General features: G+C 42.9%; 1 protein-coding gene across 4 annotated transcripts in view; it reads right to left on the reverse strand.

The window, feature by feature from the left end:
• The window catches only part of LOC144594451 (protein shisa-6-like), a 517988-nt gene extending 501063 nt beyond the window's left edge, over positions 1-16925 (reverse strand). For 2 of the 4 annotated variants that reach the window (XM_078400942.1, XM_078400938.1), the window contains exons 1-2: positions 16809-16925; positions 14968-15718 (exon numbers count right to left, since the gene is read on the reverse strand). In XM_078400942.1, the coding sequence (XP_078257068.1) occupies positions 14968-15524 (557 nt within the window). In that variant the 5' untranslated portion in view covers positions 15525-15718; positions 16809-16925. Of the gene's footprint in view, positions 1-14967; positions 16112-16713; positions 16737-16808 lie in introns of those variants that run through there. The other 2 variants (XM_078400941.1, XM_078400940.1) reach the window with 2 other exon arrangements.
• Positions 16926-19290: the final 2365 nt, after the last annotated feature.

Genomic DNA, 19290 nt, shown 5'->3' on the forward strand with positions numbered 1-19290 from the left:
CATTTCGGGTCGAGACCCTTCTTCAGTCTGGGGACTACATGTTCTTATCATACCTGCCTCAACTACCTCCTCTGGCAGTTTGTTCCATATACCCACCACCCTCTGCGTGAAAAGGTTGCCCCTCGGGTTCCTATTAAATCTTCCCCTCTCACCTTAAGCTAATGTCCTCTGGTACTCGATTCCCCTACACTTGGAATTGTAGCTCAGTATGATAAACAGTGATAGAATTATTATGAGCATGGCCTGAATAACTGCGATCTTGTTCCATTTTGAATTCTATTTCATAATAGAGGCCAATGCTGCGTGTCTTTAAAAGGATTGAAACAAGTTAATATTTGTGGTTACCCTTCTGACCCCTCTCACCCTGGCCACAAACTCTTTGAAGCACTTCCCTCTGGAAGGCGACTCTGGACTGTCAAAGCAGCCACAGCCAGACATAAAAACAGCTTTTTTTCCCGCAAGTAGTAGCTCTACTTAATAACCAAAAGTCTGTAGTCTCTTTTTGCTCTGGTTTATTTCACTCACATGTTTAAACTGTAATGTTATATTCTTAATGTTTTAATGTCTTATGCTTTATTCTTAATTGTTTACTGTATGTTTATGTTACTTTTGAGCGGAGCACCAAGGCACATTCCTTGTATGTGTACATACTTGACCAATAAAATTATTCATTCATTCATATATAATACCAGTCTTGAGTGTTAAAAGTTTACCTTTTACAAATTGACCTTGGGCAGCAAAAAAGAAAAAGCTAAGTATTCCACTCCCCCTCAGCCATGTATTGGCCCCATTCAAAACTGCACAATCTCCTGGAAAAAAAGCTGAACAGGAGAGGGTGGTGAGAAATTGAGCTCTAATGGGTCGACTGGGCTTGTATTCACTGGAATTTAGAAGGGATCTTATAGAAACATTATACAATTCTTCAGGGATTGGACAGGCTAGATGCAGGAAACATTTTCCCGATGCTGGGGGAGTCCAGAACCAGGGATCACAGTTTAAAAATAAGGGGTAGGCCATTTAGGACTGAGATGAGGAAAAGCTTTTTCAGCCAGAGAGTTGTGAAACTGTGAAATTAGAGCACATGGTATTGGGGGGTAGGGTTTTGACAGGCAGTTGTACAGGGCCCTGGTGAGACCGCACCTGGGGCATTGTGTTGAATTTTGGTCTCCTAATTTGAGGAAGGACATTATTGCTATTGAAAGAGTGCAGCATAGGTTCACCAGGTTAATTCCCGGGATGGCGGGACTGACATGTGATGAAAGAATGGAGCGACTGGGCTTGGAATTTAGAAGGATGAGAGGGGATCTTATTGAAGCATATAAAATTCTTAAAGGATTGGACAGGCTAGATGCTGGAAAAATGTTCCCGATGTTGGGGGAGTCCAGAACCAGGGGGTCACAGTTTAAAAATAAGGGGTAGGCCATTTAGGACTGAGATGAGGAAAAGCTTTTTCAGCCAAAGAGTTGTGAAACTGTGGAAATCTCTGCCCCAGAAGGCAGTGGAGGCCAATTCGCTGGATGTTTCAAGAGAGAGCTAGATATAGTTCTGAGAGTTAGATATAGTTCTTTGGGCTAATGGAATCAAGGGAAAGAGGGAGAAAGCAGGAACGGGGTACTAATTTTGGATGTTCAGCCATGATCATATTGAATGGCGGCACTGGCTCGAAGGGCCGAATGGCTACTCCTGATCCTATTTTCTATGTTTCTATTCCCTGCAAATGGACAATTCCCGAAGGCTGCAATGATGTAGCCCTCAATGATCACCTCTCGTCCGTATGTGAAGGTGTTTGCTGCTTACAGAAATACATTCAGCTCCATGCTTAATCTTGCACTGAATTGACACTCAGTTGTAATACGTTCCCAAGGTCAATCATTTTCAGCACGCAGAAGTATCTCTTCACATCTAACCCAGTTTTATTTTTGGGATTCAGAAGCAGGAGTAGGGCACACAATCTCTTGAGCCTGATCTGCCGTTCAAAATATCCATGTCTTCACTTTCTTTAGCTGTTTGGGTTTGTGACTGTTAAAGCAATTAGCTAGCAAAAATACATGAGTCTCATGTTTAAAATTGTTAATTGAGCAAGCACGCACTAATGTTTTGTCAGAGAATATTCCTTGTTAACACAACCCTTGGGGTTAAAAAATAATTCCTAACATATCTATGACTAACTTTTCAAGGTCAAATAAACTATCCGTTTGTGAGAAATGTAATCATATTAGAATTTTAAATATTGTAGATCCCCTTTATCATGATGCATCTATACGTTATGACAATGAAACGTTTGAAGCTTCCACTGTTAATTAAATATCTTTAAGTTAGGGAGCAATCTATTAATTGTCCTGCAAACCTTTTCCAGGGCCTCAATCTATGGATGGAACTTGATCAAAACAGAGCACTGTCCAACAGTTCCCATGCCTGATATGTAATTGTCCACAAATCCTCTTCAATTCTACCATTGCTTCTGTCTCCAGCTGTGAACCTGCAAATTTGAATGGACTACAACACAAGGATTCCTTCGCCATTCACCAGCCTTGAGTGCACAACACTGCATAACACGCGGGCGACACGGTGGCGCAGCGGTAGAGTTGCTGCCTTACAGCTCCAGAGATCCGGGTTTGATCCCGACCACAGGTGCTGCCTGTATGGAGATTGTACGTTCTCCCCGTAACCGCGTGGGTTTTCTCCGAGATCTTCGGTTTCCTCCCACACTCCAAAGACGTACAGTTTGCAGGATCATTGAATTGAATTAAATTAAATTGAATAAATTTTATTAGCCAAGTATGTATACATACAAGGAATTTGCCTTGGTGCTTTGCTCACACGATATGCAGTAGACAATTAAAAACAGAACATAATAATTTAAACATGTGAAGAATGCAATAAAATACCAGAGCAAAAGCTTCTCGGCTGATCGAACGATGCGCTGCAGGATCTAGATGCCTGATCCTGATCCGGATGCATCCTCCTCAATTCTACCGTTACTTATGTCCCCAGCTGTGAACCTGCAAAGACTAATGGACTACAACACAAGGATTCCTTCTCCATTTACCAGCCTTGAGTGTGCAACACTGTACAACGCCAGTGCGGCACGCTGGCACAGCGGTAGAGTTGCTGCCTTACAGCGCCAGATATCCGTGTTTGATCCCGACTACAAATTGGCTTGGTATCAATAAAAAAGTGTCCCTGGTGTGTGCAGGTTTGTGTTAATGTGCGGGGATCGCTGGTCGGTGCGGACTCGGTGGGCCGGAGGACCTGTTTACACGCTGTATCTCTAAGCTAAACTAAACTAGACATGTAGTATTGACCCTGTCCACTTGTACTCTGTATTAAATTATATCTGCTAGATCCATTCCCTCATTGCATCTGAATCGGCCTCTAGTCTATTGTTTCCATCTACGCTTATTACATTTTCAATGTCTTCCGCAAACTTCTTCTGATGCCTCCGTTGATAAAAAAAGGCAAAGAGCGACATCAATGAATGAAGTCATTAGTTAATGCTCATCCCAATGGAATATTACAGGCAACCACCTTTCATGCAGAAAAGAAAAATCACATCCATTCATCTTCACGACAGGGCAAAACCAGCATTAAACATTCACACTTGACTGTCCTAGAAATGAATGGCTTGCCATTTAAGAATTGACCACACTGCCGACAGTCTGATCCCATAAAGGCCACACTTGTGTAAGTATCACAGATCTCCTTTCAGACTTGACATTGCTAAACCAGATATGTTTTTGCAATAGACCACTGGTTTCATTGGCCTCAATGCTGGTAGTTGTATTTTTTTTAAAATCACAGGTCCAACTATTAACTGAGTTTAAATGTTCTCAGCTGCAACGGGATTTGAATTTACTCTTCAGATCAACAGCCCACCTCTCTGCAATACAAGTCCAGTGACATTAGCGTGATCCTACCATACACATAACATGGATACCATGGCATCATGTGTCAATGTTCATGTTACCAAAGCACAATTGCGGTGTATATAGTTAACGTTTTATCATGACTTCAGTCTTATAAGAACAATTCCAATTTGCAAATAAAGGTACCAACATGAATGCAACCTGTTCCTAATACAATCCAAGTCTACCTGCAAGCCCCATAAAGCTCATTCTTGCTTTATAGCTTTTCATCAAAGACTTTTTGTAAGTCTTCATAAACAAAGGGGCATCATCATTCATCAGCTACCACTTTTGTCATCTCCTCAAACATCCCATTTTCCGGAAGCCATGCTAAGATTCTCTAAAGATAGACACAAAATGCTGGAGTAACTCAGCGGGTCAGGCAGCATCTCTGGAGAGAAGGGAATAGGTGACATTTCGGGTTGAGACCCTTCTTCAGACTGAGAGCCGGGGAGAGGGAAACTAGCAGCATGAAAATGTAAAGAACAGATCAGAGACGGCCCAGATGACCATAGAATCCTCAATGGTTCATTGTTGGCCATGGAGGAGGTGATAACGAGGGGATACGAACAGTAAAACTAGCAGGATGGCAGAGAGAGAGGGGGAATGCAAGGGTTACTTGAAATGAGAGAAATCAATATTCATACCGCTGGGTTGTAAGCTGGCTATAGAAGACATTGATAGTGATCCTTTGCAGAAAATTTGTTACTGCTATATATAGTTAATGGACCTAAAATTACATGATTTTGGTTACTTATATTTTTAATGACAGTTTCCTCAATCCTCTCCAATGTTCAAAGTAGGGTATTGTACCACATTGTTTTAGAATTAGCAGGGATTTGGAAAAGACATTCCCCACTTCTATGCATAACTCTGCATGAATTCCATTAGAGTTGGCAGCCCAATACTTTTTGTTATCATTACTAATCCTGACGGCTGATAACTTTGGATTAAAGGTTACATTTGCTCCATAGTTTGCAATTGCAACCTCACGTCACTTATAATAAGGACAGAATGTTCCCAGTACCTCAGTTTACATAAAAAAGCGAAGAAAGGTCAGAATCTTCAACCATTCCCTTGACTATGTTGTACCAATGTGCACAGAAAATGTTTCAGCAAAATTAATGAACTGTAAATACAAACCCAATGTTTTACGATTGATATATGCATATGATAAAGGTGCAGAAATTATGTTACTTGTGGCATGTATAACATTGCACAGAAGGACTTTTCACTTATCAGCTCTGGAGGCTCTGCTGCTTAAACAGAGCTATATATTACGATTGTGTTTTCCTGCTTTTATTGAATTTTCCACATCCCGCAAGTGTTTTGCAATCTTCAAAAACGCACATCCATCTTTTATCCTTTGTACAATGATCGATACCTGATGTAAATATACTGCTTGGTCATTCATTGAAACCAAATCTTCCTGGCATGTGTGTCATACTGATGGAAAAGAGAAAGTCATTCTCACCGTGTGACTTAAAGCTTCAAAGACCATTTGATGAGTATAGAACTGTTCATTATAAATTCTCGGAAATGGTACAGATTTTATGATTATTATGAACATGTCAAGTTCAAAGTATATTGATGTTCTTAGTATTGTTAAATGTAAAACAGCAGTGATATTCATATCATATCATATACATACAGCCGGAAACAGGCCTTTTCGGCCCTCCAAGTCCGTGCCGCCCAGTGATCCCCGTACATTAACACTATCCTACACCCACTAGGGACAATTTTTACATTTACCCAGCCAATTAACCTATTGCTTGAATGTAGCCAGGGTTTCTCGAGTGGCAGTTTTGTGAATGGCAATCGCAAAAGTTCAGAACCGAGAGCCGCAAAATGTTGAACAGAACTGAAAAACCAAGACCTTCTGTGCTGAGACCAATATGTTCCCTTTCAGTTTGGTGAGACTGGGTGTGATGAATAGTCAATGGTTTGCATTGTGGACATGGTCTTTCAGAGACTGCACTAATGCAGTGTTTATCCAAACCATGCAATGAGAAAAGGCCACATTTTCTTGATACCTCCTCAAGCACCTCAAAAAATGAAGGTGAATAATAAAATACCTGAGAATAGTACCCTGTCATCTCAGAATAGCTCAATGAAACAGGGAAATAGAAACTACATGAAAAAAAAGAAAGCATGAGGAAGTGGATACATTGGAATCCAATCGGACAGAAAGAAAGGGGCCTTGGATATAGTTCTTACATTCGTAACTAAAGGTCCTCATGGTTTTCCTTCTATTTCTTTAAATTTCTTATCTTTTTAAAACCAAAATAAAACTGCCCATAATCGACTTTGCAGGTTTAGTGGTTCTGTCTTTGGAGGGTTAGTTAGGGAGTTGGTCATTGGTCCATAACGTTACTTCCTGCATGTCCTAAAGGCAACACACGCAAATACACATCATCATATCATATCATCATCATATATATACAGCCGGAAACAGGCCTTTTCGGCCCTCCAAGTCCGTGCCGCCCAGCGATCCCCGTACATTAACACTATCCTACACCCACTAGGGACAATTTTTACATTTACCCAGCCAATTAACCTACATACCTGTACGTCTTTGGAGTGTGGGAGGAAACCGAAGATCTCGGAGAAAACCCACGCAGGTCACGGGGAGAACGTACAAACTCCTTACAGTGCAGCACCCGTAGTCAGGATCGAACCTGAGTCTCCGGCGCTGCATTCGCTGTAAAGCAGCAACTCTACCGCTGCGCTACTGTGCCTGACCTTCCATATTTTTCAAGAAATAAACTATTGGGTGTCTTGTGGTAGAAAGCTAGTCCACCATCATCCATTACAGCCACATCCAATCTTGTTCTCGCCCAACATCGTACTTAAAAGATATCTTACTTATCCCATTTCTGATGATGGGCCATTAACGTGAAACATTAGCTCTATTTTGCTCACCACGGATGCTGCCTGACCTGCTGAGCATTTCAAGCATTTTCCCACAAGCCTAATCAAGTAGTGACTTTGAATGAGAGGAATTATGGATTCCATTTTTCTTGCCACAGGAGATTTTATGCATTTATAGATTCTCATCTCTGACTCTGACAAATCAGATCCAACCAGAGATGGAACCGCAACCCACCTAGCCTTCATATCTTAGCTCACTATCAGAAGTTGTATTTACCATGTAATCCATAAACTGAGCTACATTCTATATCAATTATTCTATCAACCAGTTCTTGAGCTCTATCAGTATTACAACTTTGTACTCAAATGCGACTTGATGGTAATTTTCACTGGAAATATAGCCTGGTTGATGTTTAGTAGCTCACCATTAAAGGGTCAGTAATGTGTCAATGTCATCCGGAATGTATTTTTAGACAGTTTAGGTTTCTAAGGAACTTGGAAGCCCAATAATAAACCTAAACCAATTAGGGGCAGGACGTATACAGTAGCTCATAGTACACCAAAGAAAGTTGATGAAAAGAGGCTCCATTGCCTTCCCTGACTTGCAGAGCAAAGGACCATCAGCTCTACGGAAGTGAAAGGAAACTTGATCAGTATAAGGGTTCATTGGTTTCGAGCTCTGTTTTGTCCAATGTCCATCCAATGTTTATTGATTGGGTGATCTATTCTACTTTAGATGATCTCTGATTGCTTCTCTCAATTGGTTTCCTACTTTGAAATCAACAGCCCCGTCCATGGGGACCTTGTTTCCTTTAGTGAATGATTGCAGTGTGTCATTCAGACCCTGCCTAACATTATTCACAACATCATTTTAATCTGATTGTTTCACTACTAAGAATCTAACACCCGAATCTCTCAAAATCAATAATCATGCGACTGATAATGAAATGCTTTTTATTGCAAAATATATACAAAATAGTTGTTAAGCATACCGTATGTATTTATTTAGCATTTTAATCAGAATGATCGCATTGGGCTTGGCACCCATACATCATCTTTCATATTTTGATGAATTAATAGTTTATCTATGGGGTGCAATGAAATTCCATGTTCACATGAAGCTCACGGAGTAAATAGTACATAATGGGAAAAACAACCATAATTGCAACAAATGCAAAAACAGCAGAATGGTGCAAGATTATAGTGCAAAATCTGAGTGGTGCAAAAGAATGCAAAAAGTACAAACACAGAATAACTGAATGAAGAAGTGGAGTTAGGAATAAGAACACATGGCAACCCCATAGCTAGAAAAGCTAATGGTTAGGATGACACGCATCCAGGATCATACTTCCAGACTTCCTGTTGCAAGATGGATGAAGATGAAGTGGAAGATGAAGTGGAAGGACATGACATGCCCATGATGGATTGGATTATGTTCACCACACTCTACCAGTCTGAGATGCATCCTGTCAAAATGCTTTCTATTGTTCATCCGTAAATGTTTGTGAGAATCCTTGTGGACACACCAAATCTTCTCCGATGCCAAAGAAAGTAAATACGCTGATGCACTTTCTTGATCTCCTCATCGGTGTGAAATGACCAAGTTAGATCGTTGATAATATCGATGCCTGGGAACCTGAAGTTGTCAACCATCTCTACTGCAGCTCCATTGATGAGGACAGGTATATATTCACCTTTTCGCTTCCTTAGTTCAACAAGCAACTCTTTCTTCTTGCTGTCATTAAGGGCTGGCAGCATGACACTAGCTTCCATGTGTATTTCCTGAACTGTGTCTCAACACTTTTGTAGATCTGCCCGACATCAGCAAACTTTCAGACAGAGTTGGTGTATTCGGTCACACAGTCATGGGTGCACAGAGAATAGAGCAAAGGAATGAGCATGAGGGATGTTGAGGGCCAACTCTGCTGAGGGGCAGGTTGGAGGAATTGTTGTGACCAATTCTAAATGACAGGTCCATCGGTCTGGAAGTCCAGAAGCCAATTGTAGATGTAGGCCAATGTCCAGAAGATTTGGACTGAGCTTATGCAGCATTATGGTGTTGCAGGCTAAACTGAATGAATAGCAAGCTGACATAGGTATTATTATTATTAAGATGATCCACGACTGAATGTAATGCAAGAGAGATGGCGTACTCTGTAGACATATTTTTTCTGTATGCAAAATGCAGAGTATCCAGATTATCTGACGGATTGGCACAAATGTGGGCCATTAGCAACATTTCAAAGGACTTCACTGTGGTCGATGTTAGAGCTATTGGGCGATGGTCATAGAGACAGGTCACTTTATTTTACTTGGGGACGGGGATGATGCATTTTTCCTTGAAGCAGAAGACTATTGCAGTGAGAGATTGCAGATGCCAGCAATGATTTTGGTCTGTTGATTTACACATACTTTCACACAACATTCAGGGAGCTCATCCAGCCTGGCTGCTTCCCGAGAAATTTCTTCATGAAATCAAATCTAGCTTCTGCGACTGAAAGACATGGAATAGAGCCAGTGGGGAGTTGGGGAGTGGGGTTGAGAATGCCTCGTTGAACAGCAGATCACAGGGCGGCACTGTGGCACAGCGTAGAGTTGCTGCCTTACAGCAGCGCCGGAGACTCAGGTTCAATCCTGACTACGGGCGCCGTCTGTACGGAGTTTGTACGTTCTCCCCGTGACCTACGTGGGTTTTCTCCGAGATCTTCGGTTTCCTCCCACACTCCAAAGACATACAGGTATGTAGGTTAATTGACTGGGTGAATGTAAAAATTGTCCCTAGTGTGTGTGGGATAGTGTTAATGTGCGAGGACCGCTGGGCGGCACGGACTCGGTGGGCCGAAGGGCCTGTTTCCGCGCTGTATCTCTAAATCTAAAAAAATCTAAAAAAATATTTAAAAATCACAGGAACAGGCTGTTTGGTCAACGATGACTGTTCCGACCATGATGCCAATCCAATCTGTGCATCTGCCTATCCATGGTCTATATCCCTCATCCCCACTTCATGATCCTGTCTAAATGTCTCTTAAATATTGCTTTTGTATCTTCTTTTACCACTTTCAGGTCTTTTCCAGTCACCGATCACAGTCTGTGTAAAAAACCTATCCTATAAACCATCCTCTAAACTTTCCACCTCTCACATTAAGGCAATGCCCTCTAGTTTTTGCCATTTCTTAACGAGAAAAAATATTCTGACTATCGATCCTATTTATACCTCTCAGAACTTTATATATTTCCATCACGTGTCTGACTCTCCAAGAAAACAATCCAATTTTGTCCCACCACTCCTTATAGCTAATATCTTCTAATCCAATCAGCATCCTGGTAAACCTCTTCTGCACCCCTCTCCAAAGTCTCCCCATCTTTACTGTAATGGGGCAATAATTTTCCAACTGAAATTTATCATATGCCTTCTTTACCATTCTACCTACTTGTGTTGCATTTTTCAGAGGCCGAAGAACCCCAAGATTCCTCTGCACATCAATGCTCCTACGCATCCTGTATTGACTGTATATTTTCCTCTTACATTTGTAGGAAGGAGCAACAGATGTTGGTTTAAACCGAAGATGGCCACAAAAAGCTGGAGTAACTCATCGGGACAGGCGGCGTCTCTGGAGAGAAGGAGTGGGTGACCGTTTCGGGTTGGGTCTGAAGAAGGGTCTCGACCCGAAACGTCGTCCATTCCTTCTCTCCAGAGATGCTGCCTGTCCCGCTATGTTACTCCAGCTTTTGTGCCTATCTTCCTCTTACATTTGATCTCCCAATGCCTCACACTTGACCTGATTAAGCTCCATCTGCCATTTCTCGGTCCAAATTTCACACTGTTCTCTATCCTGCTGAATCCTTTGACAATCTCATTCACTATCTGCATTTCTTATGTTATCTGTAAATCTACTAATAGTTCACCTACATTTTTGTCCATATAATTTATATATATATATATATATATAACATAATATATGTGTGAATACAGTATATATATATATATATATATATATATATATATATATATATATATATATATATATATATATATATATATATATATATATATTTATATAATTTTAAATCCATTCTACCAAGTCTCCAGGAATCCAATGGGCATTAATCTTCTAGATCAGCCTAGCTTTACTATGTATACAACATATGTATGTATACATTACTATGTATACAACTATGTATACAACACCCACTTCAGCAATCATCATCATCACATCCTCAAAAAACTAAATCGTTTGTAAAACAAGACCTCTCGCTCACAGTAACGCTGACAATTCCTGAGAAGTTTATGCTTTTCCAGATGAGAGCAGATCCTCTCCCCAGGAATCTTCACCAACAAGATCCCTACCAGCCGCGTAAGGCTCACCGATCTAAAATGTCCTGGTTTATCGCTGTGGCTATTCGTAAATAAGGATCAACACTTGCATTTCTACATTTCTCTAGGATCTCAATTAAGGACAAAAAAAGGTAGAAAAGCCTAATTCCTAATCGCCCCAGCAATTTCCTCTCATGCCTCTCCCAATAACCTGGAATAGATCCTACCAGCTCTATAAACCTATCCACCCTAACGTTCTTCAAAAGACCCAACACCATCTCCTTCTTAAAATTAACACGCCCCACAATATCAGCCTATTCCTTCCAATCTCACCCTGCTCCATGTCCTTCTCCTTGGTGTATACTGATGTGAAGCACCCATGTACTCCCTTGCTCACTTCCTCCAGTTACAGACATAAATACTTTATCCTAGAGTGGTCCTGCTATCTCGCTAGTTATCTTTTTGTATCTAATTTATATATAAAATACCTTGGGATTCTACTCACCAAGGATATTTCTTGATCCCTTTTAGTCCTCCTGAATCCCTGCTTAAGTTCCTTCCTGCCTCTTTTATATTTCTCCAGGATCCTGCGTTATTTCAGCATCCTAAACCTTACACATGCTTCCTTTTTATTTCTGACTGAATTTGCAACATCTCTTGTCATCCAAGATTTCCAAACCAATCCATCCTTGTCTTTCTTCCATGCGGGATCATGTTGATTCTGAAATCTGACCAGCTGCCCTTTACACGCCAGAAATGGACTGATCCTGTAACAACCACCGCACAACTATTCTCTCCATCTCCTGATTAACAATTAATATTTTGGGTGCTGTGGTTTGATTGTATTCTATGATTCTTTAGGCACTTTTATACATTTGTGTGTGTAATTCAGTTTTCCCAATGTTTGGGCGTTTGTACACTTCACTGGAAATTGTACATTACCTGGAGAGTACGTCAAGATTTCTAGTTTTTTAAAAATTAGTATTCTAGAGTTTACCATATTTTCTAATCTTTTGTAGCATTGTACACTGCGCTAGAAATATATTTGGACTCCCCATGCACCAAATATTGTACACAATACAGGCAATATACATGGATTTCCAATGTGCCAGACATTGTACATTGCACTGATGGCACATTAGGATTCCCAATGCTTTGGGCACTGTGCTACATTACCGTGTGCTTGGCTGCTTTGCATTTCTTTCATTCCGCTCATGCAGAAGGATAAGCGATTCACTTTAGAAATTAATTCCGTAAATAATAAAACAGAACTCCTTCATAATTTACAAATTAATCACCTTCCCGTCTTGTTATTTTCTTTCTTAATCAAATTTAGTTTTTTAAAAAAATGTTACAGCTTAGCTCCTTAAAGAAAATCCATCCAAAGCAGGCATAGAAATAAGAAGCTTTTGAAGTGATTTATGAAACATGGGTTTTAATTAAAAATATGTTGAATATAACTGGAAAATCTCATCAAAAATCCAGCAACCATACTTAAAGTTTGTAGGTAGAATGCTGGCATTGAAAGCATTTCTAGAACTGAAAATTTGATGCAATATATGTTACTTATCAGCTTATGTAGATAACACCCTTAATCTTCATGCACTTTGCTGGATTTATAAAGCAAGGTGAATCCTACTGTTTTGTGAAATCATTGGGTTGTGACAATGTCGGTTCAATTCACTTTCACACTGCGCTTTGGTTACATTAAGAGCTTGCATACTTACAATCCGTAGGTACAATGGTATTGGCTTCTTACATGTCAGTGAATGAATGGCCAGTGGTAAGATAGAAAGCTACGATGAAACCAAGAGTCTCTCACCATCCCATTATTGAGGGAGCGTTACCCAAAGTATTTTAATTGTAACTGAACTCTGTAATTAAATAACTGCTTCATATCTCTGCCAGCATTTTTCACTCATTACAAAATATACAAGATCACATTAATCATTAGAGCTGGTTACATTCAGTTTCTCACACTTTCTGCAGCTTCGGCTGCTGGTGTGTGAAGTTTGCAAAATGTTGGAAAAATAAATGGAGGAATGGCAAACAGCCCAGAGGTAATGAGGATGTGATTATGAGTTATACAACAACTCTTAGATATGAGCCAGAACTTGTAAAGTGTGTCATTACACATAACAGCCCCAGGTTGTGCTTGTGGCTGCACTCTCGGTACACTTTACAACTAAAAAGATCTTTGAATGTGTTTGCTTAAGCATAGATGTATGGTTTGATATGAGGAGAATGGGAACAGGAGCTTCCAATTGGTTCATACATTGAAAGCATTGAACCATAGGGTTGTATGTTCACACTGCGTCCTAGGTACAGCTTGTAGTTTTCCATCAGGCTCTGATTAAATCATGAATGTGATTCATTGTCTGAAAGGTGTATACACTTCTCTCATTATTTTTAACACAGGTGTACATTTGAAACCCAATTTCACAAATGGGAATGTGGTAAATTGCCCGTAATTTATTCTGCTGTGATAGAGGCACTTGTGCAGCAGGTTATGCGTTTGAGGATGGGCAGGTAAAGTTAATGGTTACGCCAGAAATGAAAGTTACTTTATGCAACGGGCAATTTATAAGTTCTTCTCTGACATCCATTTTAAAGATGGAAAAATAAAAGGAATTGACATTTCAAATGGAAAGTAATCCCACCAGAAATAATAGCAAACACATTATTCCTTGCAAATAGTTTCATGTTGCTTTTGCTTTAACTTAATCTAGTTTTTAAGGTGAGGTAAAGGAATTATACCAAAATAAATCAATACATGATATTTTTGTCCATCACCTTGCTCCTTATAAAGTGGATTCTGTTGATCTTGCATTCTTAACTTGTAAATAATATTTTATTTAGGGCTTCAAAGATTGATTGGAAGAGTTTTAATTAATTGTTTATTCTACTTAAACTTTATTTATATAACTTGTTCTCAATATATTCGTACTCCATTGGTCTTGGACTGTTTCTTGGTTTTAAGTACGTTTTAAATTCATTGAGGATATGTTGACAAATGAATTGGAAAATCACAAGTAGTGTCACTTTTTTTTACAATATGTTAAAATTTCTCTTGAAACATTAGAAAATAAATTTGTGGATTGTCTTATTTTGGATTGTTTTTGCAGATTTGTGATTGTTTTGCGGGTTTCTATTTTGCAGTGCTGTGCTGTGCTGTGGCTCTTTACATTTCGAGTTACTCTGTTGTCAATAACCCACCGCTCCAGTGAGTGTCAAAATTCATTTCTAGAGGACTCTTAACTTGGTCTCACTTGAGATGCTTTTATTCACTGATGGATATCAATATCCAACATCAGATGTGAGATCTGACACACTCACGGAGGTCATCTATATATCATTCCTGTCCTGTCCCATTCCCCACCAATATATTGCTTTATACGTGTGTGTGTGTGTGTGTGTGTGTGTGCGCGTGTGTTTGGGGGTGACTATATATCTAGTTGACCACGTATATAGTTGACAATAGCATATTTCTGTGAACGTATTATCATGATTGATTTTGTGATGATTGTGATTTTCTTTTGAGACTCTTTGAGAAGTGATAACGAAGAAATCCTTGGAATGTGTGACCATTGGAAGTGACCACACACGCGCGCACACACACACACACACACACACACACACACACACATATACACACACACACACACACACACACACACACACACATATACACACACACACACACACACACACACACACACACACACACACATATATACACACACACACACACACACACACATATATACACACACACACACACACACACACATATATACACACTCACACACACACACACACACACACGCTAGCCCACCGCCGCATTTTCTCAATCAGAAACCAAAAGCGTGTTCTTACCTGGACACGTTCATTTCACGAGGAGGTCGGGTCGCTTTGTCGTAGGCAACTTTGGCGAAGACACCAGCTATAATGACAAAGGCCACCACGCCGCAGCTGATGTAGACCGTGCTGTTAGTCCTGTCTTTGCTCGGGTCGTACACGTTCTCCAGTTCGTTCCGATCCGGGTCGGTGGTGACTTGGATCTCCACTTTGGGTGTCACGTAGTTCTTGCAGCTGTTTTGCTCCAGGCGGTAGTTCTTGTCTTGGCAGCAGTAGCGCATGTAGCAGGTCCCGCAGCAGAAATTGTAGGAAGTCCTGTTGCACTCGAAATCGGGGTCCCACTGGCCGGCCACGTCGTAGTGGCCCCGGCATTTCTCCGTGTGCTGCAGCACTAGCGGCTTCATCCTGTTGATCTGCAGGACGGGCATCACCACTGTGGTGTTGATCTGCTGCACCTTGGACGTGTAGCTCCCCTGACGCCGGCCAGAGCCCAGCGTCCTGTTTCGGGTCCTCCCTGCGCACACCAGCAGGTTCAGTGGGTCCATGTACACTAGGAAGAGGAAAAGGTGCTGCATCTCCTCGCCGCTGTCTCTCTCCGCTCCTCACCTCTCTCCTGCGATCTCTCCCCGGGCACAGACTAGGTGCTCCTGGCTGCCCTTGTGCTGCCCGACCCCTCCTCTAACGGCCAGCTCCTGCATGCCCCAGAGCCATGGGCTGCCCACAAGCATCGCCTTGCAATCCGCCGAGGAGACAAGCGGGCTCCAGATATCTATTTCAATAGATATACACACACAGTGTAAATCAAACACATGCACTCTCCACTGCGGCAAAGCGGACAATCTCTGTCCAAGGGAGGCAGGCAAGAGAACAAAAGTCTTTTGTTTTTACAAAAGAAAATCAGGATGGGGATTTGCACTGGAGCTCATCACTGGACACGGGCGAAAATGCAGTCCCTTCTGTCGGGATGTGCAAGTTTGGAAGAGTATTCTCTCTCTCTCTCTCTCTCTCTCTCGCTCGCTCCCTCTCTCTCTCTCTCTCTCTCTCTCTCTCTCTCTCTCTCTCTTTCTCTCTCTCGCTCTCTCTCTCGTGGAACATCAGATCTTGGGAGGGATTTAAGGTGCTTCCACTAGCCCGGGTTGCTTTGATGGGGCAAGGTGACAGGCTGGGAGGTTGGGTGGGTGGTGGAGGGTGGGAGGGGGGAGGGAGGATGGGGGGGGGGGGGGTGGGTGGTGGAGGGTAGTGGAGAGTGGGAGGGAGGGTGGTGGAGGGTGGGTGGGTGGATGGTGGAGGGTGGGTAGTGGAGGATGGGGGGGGTGGGTGGTGGAGGGTGGGAGGGTGGGTGGGTGGATGGTGGAGGGTGGGTAGTGGAGGCTGGGAGGGTGGGTGATGGAGGGTGGGAGGGTGTGGACAGGAGATGGAGGGGGGGGGGAGGAGAGGGCAACAATATAAAACAAAAAGCGGGTTACAGCAGTGTGGTGGACGGAGATCGCTGTCTACATACTAAATACCAGCGAGGCAGCGCAGGACATGCATGTTACACCGACACCACCAGCGGCAAACAGCGCGCCACCAATTGCCCCGGTCCGTTTAAAATCTAATGATCCTGTTGATTAGATTCCAGACCCTCGCTGGCGTTGAGCGAGTGTCGGGGCGGGTGGGGGGGGGGGGGGGGGGGGCTGTGTGTGCATCGCTCCCCGCCGTGAATTGGCATCAAGTGCGGCAGCGCTCACACACACACACTCGGGGTAAAAAGCCAACACTTACCGCGGCGCACGGCTCGCCCTTGCCCACCCACCCACCCACCCGCTGCTGCCGCTGCTGATGCTGCTGCTGGTGATGGTGATGGTGGTGGTACTCACGTTGGCACCGAGACCAGAAAACCCAGAGAGAATGAGTGAAGATTGATCCGCCGAGCGAGCCCAGGCAGTCCGCCTCCACACACACACACCCCTCCCCTCCCCTCCCCAACCACCCCAGCCCACGCACTACCCCCACCACCAAACAACGTCACCGCAGCACACCCTGCCTCCCACTTAAAGATCACTTCCAAAAAGAGGGGGGAGAAATGTTCAGAGAGAGAGAGAGAGAGAGAGGCGCTGCTGAACGCCACTGGGATGCAGTTGCCGGGCGATCAGCCACATGCAGAGATGGATGGGGATCGCCGCTCATTCACAAATGGACACATCTGGGGCCGGCGTTGACTTTAAGCCGCCCGCTTGTCTCCAATCAATAACTAAAAGAAGCTCACATCGATCCTCGGTCGATCAAGCCCTTATCTAATGAAGTCCCTGTCTGGTCAGGGGCTGGTTGGGACTAATGGGACTGTTTGTTGAGGGGCCACGTTCAGATCTGAATCTGCCCACTCCCTCCCCCCCAAAGCAAAACTTTATTCAAGGGAATTTGGAATTGGCGTTAAACTGTTAGAATGTGGAGCAGATAATTAAAGCGGTCTGCAAGCGAAATCGTATGAGCGGAGTCGGTATGAACCCGAGGGGTCGGGTGGGGGAATTCTTTGAGGATTGGGATAGTGGAGAGCTGACGATTAATCAATATCCCTGCTGGGATCAATTTCCCTCCTGGGATAAATAAAGTTATATCGTATCGTATCGTAACCCAATGCACCACATAATGTGAACATACGTGCGAAGACCACTGTCTGAAAGAGCATTTTCAACCCCCCCCCCCCCCCCCCCCCCCACCCCCCATTGGCAATTTGGGATAATGGAAACAAATAATTCAAACAGCAAAGGGAGCCTTGGAACAGTGAAACAAACAGTTGATATTGCAAATACATGTCATGTGCATGACTTTGCATGCTTCAATATAACCAAGTTACTCAGGAACTAAAGGGACCATAGATGATCACCTGTCCGTGTTCTCTAGGGATACTGCCTGACACATGAAGAGAGACACAAAAAGCTGGAGTAACTCAACGGGTCAGACAGCGTCTCTGGAGAAAAGGAATGGGTGACGTTTCGGGTGGAGACCCTTCTTCAGACACTTTTGTGTCTGCTTTTCTTTTTTTTGTAAACCGGCATCTGCAGTTCCTTGTGTTTCCATTCTCGCGATCATATGTGTTCCTCGAGGTAGGCAGAGCTTTTTTTTCGCCATCCCATTTCTAAAAGCTTGCTGGAGCCGTTCATCTCTGCGATGGCACATCATACATAGGTCTCAGCGAGACGCGGTCGGCTATGGCAGAGCGCCGCTCAGCGCCCGCGGGTGATGGAGTGATGATGAGCTGAGGACCAAGTGCTGGAGGTACCCGGAGAGGGAATGGATAGGCGGCTTTATGTGGTCGGGGTTCTTCAGAGCAATCCCGTCCCATGCTATTTGGCGAGTGAGTGTATTTCAGCCCCCAAGCTATCTGAAGGGTGGGCATATTTTGGGCGATTTAAAACAATGGGAGACAGAAGGAAGAATAGTCACTTGTAGAAATGTGAATGGAAATGGCAATGGGAATGTGTACTTCAGTCTGACCAAGGGTCTCGACCCGAAACGTCACCCATTCCTTCTCTCCTGAGATGCTGCCTGACCTGCTGAGTTACCCCAGCATGTTGTGTCTGCCTAACTGTACACAAGGTGTGTAGGAAGGAACTGCAGATGCTGGTTTAACTCAGGGAGAGAAGTTTAACTCAGAGAGAAAAAAAAATATTTGCACTTGGAACAAAAAGGCATCAGTCCTACCCACCTTCATTGTTTCCCTGTTCTCCTACAACTTATTTTCTCTCATCATCTTGCAGCTGGAGTAACTGGAGTAACTCAGCGGGACAGGCAGCATCTCTCAGTCTGACGATGGGTCTTGACCCGAAACGTCACCCATTCCTTTTCTCCAGAGATGCTGCCTATCCCGCTGAGTGAGTTACTCCAGCGTTTTGTGCCTTTCTACTGTACATAGGAGTCGCTCCAAATGGCAGCCAACAGAAAGAAAAAAAAACACGTCAGAAGTAATCTATTCCAACGAGCATGTACAGGTACCCCTCCCTGCAGAACACACTTAGCTCTCTGACCTAATGCTGTCTCCGGTTTCATCTCATGTTCCCAGCGTTGGTTATAGAGTTGGTTACAGCACGGAAACTGGCCCTAAGACTCAGCCCAACATGCCCCATCTAAGCTAGTCCAATTAGTCCATGTTTGCCAATATCCCTGTAAATCTTTCCTGATTGGCAATTTGGGATAATGGAAACAAATAATGCAAACAGCAAAGGGAGCCTTGGAACAGTGAAACAAACAGTTGATATTGCAAATACATGTCATGTGCATGACTTTGCATGCTTCAATATAACCAAGTTACTCAGGAACTAAAGGGACCATAGATGATCATCTGTCCGTGTTCTCTCGGGA

Source organism: Rhinoraja longicauda, chromosome 6 (assembly GCF_053455715.1).
Source record: "Rhinoraja longicauda isolate Sanriku21f chromosome 6, sRhiLon1.1, whole genome shotgun sequence".
Classification (NCBI taxonomy): Eukaryota; Metazoa; Chordata; class Chondrichthyes; order Rajiformes; family Arhynchobatidae; genus Rhinoraja; species Rhinoraja longicauda.